At 37.8% G+C, this 3580-nt stretch overlaps 1 protein-coding gene across 1 annotated transcript; it reads left to right on the plus strand.

The window, feature by feature from the left end:
• The first annotated feature begins 828 nt into the window (after nucleotides 1-828).
• On the plus strand, nucleotides 829-1716 carry LOC107715746 (leukotriene B4 receptor 1-like). Its single transcript, XM_016521933.1, has one exon. The coding sequence runs from the start codon at nucleotides 829-831 to the stop codon at nucleotides 1714-1716; it is 888 nt and encodes a 295-aa protein (XP_016377419.1).
• The last annotated feature ends 1864 nt before the right edge of the window (nucleotides 1717-3580 follow it).

Raw genomic sequence — 3580 nt, forward strand, 5'->3', positions numbered from 1 at the left:
TATACATTTTTGTATACACTCACAGAATGTTTTCTGTAGACAATTTCAGTAGCCAATATAAAAAAAAATTACTATAATACAAAAAATCTAAATCATAGATAGATAGATTAGATAGATAGATAGATAGAAAGAAATGATTTTATTTAATATTATTTAATATTTTTATAAAAAAAGATATATAGATATTTTTTCTGAGATTTTTCTAAAAAAATAAACATTTTAAATAATAATAGTAAAAACAATTTAAAGATTATAATTAAAGGCAGTATAATGTACAGTATAAACTCTGCTAAAATAAACTGTTATGTGATGGCAAAATTAATCCAATAACTCATCACTAATGGCCGATACTGACCTGATATACTGTGCATCTTCAGTTTCTTGGCTTTTCTGGTTGAAATTACATTTCCAGAGAGTGTGGGGGTGCAAACACATACTTCTGTAGCTGCTTACCATGGGAAATGCACTCTACTGTGTGTAAGGTCAGTCAGGCTACAGCATCAACCACAACAATCATGTAAACAAAGCTCATGCATATGGCAGCTCAGCTTATAAAAACACATTACTTCGATACATTAACATTTTTAGAAGGAAATGCTATCTAAATCATAACAAACACTGCATTCATCCACAGCCTTATAGTATGCAAATAATTTACTTTTAACAGCACTAATTTTTCACACACTTGCATGCTCTTTTATTTTCAGAATGTTAACGTCTTCCACAAGACCACAATTGTGATCAAAGTTCACTTCCTGAAACTACTTCCTCAACTATTACTGGGCAAACCTCAAACTTCATATTCACATCACCAATTTGCAGATGACCATGGAGTATCAAAACATTTCTAACAGCTCTCTGTTTGCCCGTACCTCAGTGGTAACATCCAGCACTGTTCTTGGATTGTGCTGTGCGCTGGGTGTACCAGGTAATATAGTGGCGCTGGTCATGCTCGCCCAGCATTTAAAGGATGACAATTTCACCCCAAAACTGATGCTGAGTCTGGCTGTCTCGGATCTATTGAGTCTGATATTTCTGCCTGTGTGGATTTATGCCCTCCTGAACGGCTGGGTTTTTGGCCAAGGTCTGTGTAAGTTATTTTCCTATGTAGTGTACTGGAGCCTCTACAGTAGTGTGCTTTCTGTCACCTTGTTGAGTGTGCAAAGGTACCTGCAGGTGCTGTATCCACAGCGATGGGCGAAGCTCGGGCAGAAGGGTCAAAAGGGGCTGATTTTTGGAATATGGACATTAAGTGGAGTTTTGGGTTCTTATGCTCTTTATTACCGAAACGTGAAGAAGAATAAGAACGGGCTTCTACGCTGTTATCAGGATTATACGAATAAACAAGAAAAACTAGTTGTCTTACTTGTCGAGACTCTAGTGATGTTTTTTGTGCCTCTCTTAAGCCTGTTGTGCTTCTACAATCGACTTCATCAACGGATAAGTCAGTCAGCTTCCTTCAGAAGCCACAGGCTGACAAAACTGGTCATCAGAATCGTAGTGGCCTTCTTCGTATTTGGGACCCCCTCTATGATCAACAACTTGGTCTTAATGGCAGTGCCATGGGAATCAGATGTCAGCAACAATGTAACCGGCGCTCTTTTCTTTATCAACAGTTGTGTGAACCCCTTTCTTTATGCCTTCTCAGCTCGAACGCTGCGATGCAGAAGAAAACAGCATTCAGATCAGCCACAACAAAATCTGAATGAAAGCTGAAGCTTTTCTGATGGTATATACTTTGTGTCTAATATTAATTGTTTGATTCTGAAGTGTGCTTAAAGGGAAGTGCACATAACATTTTTTTATCATATCCCATTTATGTTTCCTCAGCTTTTAACCTGAATAGAATACTTCTCCATTCCCAAAATATTATAATTAATAAGTAAGTATTCCCATAACAGGACTGTGGAAGCCAACCAAGGATATCTTCTGCTTTTTGTATTTTCTTTGACTTATGTTAAGGTTGTAGAATGAAAATTTTTAGTAAGCTTTCATCTTCCTCTTCACAAATGGTAAGGAATGTGGTAATGGTGAGGCAGATAAACCACACTTGCTCTACTGACTGCAGCTTTTAAAGAGGGATGTCTTTTCTGAACACACAGTAAAGGAATTTCAACCCCTACACAAAGAAAAAGGATGCCAACAAAGACTTATTCTTTTGTTGTAATTTGTTGTTTGAAATTAACTGAAGACTAAATGAAAGTGGTTATACAACAGTTTGGTTTGTGTCTGTAAACATTTTTCAAAGCTGCAAATAAAGAATTTTCAGTGTAATTTTACTAGAAAATACTATTTCATGTCAGAGTTATTTTCTGTTTTGGTTTAGTTCTGTGTTCCTTGTTTAATTTGACCCAGTTTCCTTTGTTCCCATTTTCCCTCCACTCATTTGTTTCCATAGTTACTCATTAGTTCTCACCTGTTCTGATTCTGCTAATCACCTGTCTATTTAAGCCCTCAGTTTTAGTCAGTTCCTTGTCTGGTATTGTTTGTATGTAGGGCTGCACGATAAATCGCATGCGATATTTAACGCGCATCTTGTCAGTAAAGCCATTCTGTAATCAGCGGTAAATCTCCATCACCTGCGGGCTTTCACATGGAGCAGCATTAACTACACAGAGCTGTTGTTCATTGACAAGCTGCGCAAAACCACGATCATTTTGCGCATGTTTTGCGCAGCTTGTCGGTGAACAACGGCTCTGTGTAGTTAATGCTGCTCCATGTGAAAGCCCGCAGGTGATGGAGATGCAGCCCTATTTGTATGTTTCAGTTGTTGTGTTATGGTTTCTCCTGAGTTTTCCCATTGGCTTTTATTATTAAAGACTGTTAGTTTGTTGACTTCTCCTGCATTGTGTGCTTGATCCTGCATAACAAGTTACATTTCAGTGTTTCTACTTAAAAAATTCACATTTAATCACTGTGTTACTTGCTTGTTTCTTTGTAATTACTTGTGAAATTTACTAGCAGTTTCTAGTAAATAGTTTCAAAGTAAATCCTACACTTTTTTTTTCATGATAACGTCCTTTATTTTCCTTTATTTAGGCCTATATCATATTTACAGTATAGCATCTTTTATATCGTGTTTAACACATATGCCATGCATTTAGCCTATATTTAAACTCGTTTGACAAACATTAGAAGTAATTCACGTGTAATCGACCAGTCGCTGTTATCCTTCCTGATTCCACCGTAACGGCGCTGGTTCTCGTGCCCGAGCTGGAATCGTGTTCGGTGGGGAACTGCTAACCGACTGCCGCCCAGCGTTTCACTCTTAGCCGAAATATGCTGTGACTGACTCCATAACCTGCCCATAAACAAACAGCTCTGTTTGTTTTAAGGTATGCCATTTTATGGTAGCCTATGTCATTTGCCTATACAGGAATTAACATTAATAAATAAACACTGTACCTGTGGTTCGTTTCTTTTGTGCACTTTTAAGCCGACGCCAAAGGACAAGCTGAGCAACTTCTTTATATGGCAGTAGTTTCCGTAATGTCCACTCCACTGTGATTTTATCTGGATCAATTACTGAAGAGAGAGAGAGAGAGCGAGAGAGCGAGAGCGAGAGAGCGCACACACACAT

The sequence above is a fragment of the Sinocyclocheilus rhinocerous genome, unplaced genomic scaffold (genome assembly GCF_001515625.1).
Source record: "Sinocyclocheilus rhinocerous isolate Xijiao unplaced genomic scaffold, SAMN03320098_v1.1 scaffold3194, whole genome shotgun sequence".
Classification (NCBI taxonomy): domain Eukaryota; kingdom Metazoa; phylum Chordata; class Actinopteri; order Cypriniformes; family Cyprinidae; genus Sinocyclocheilus; species Sinocyclocheilus rhinocerous.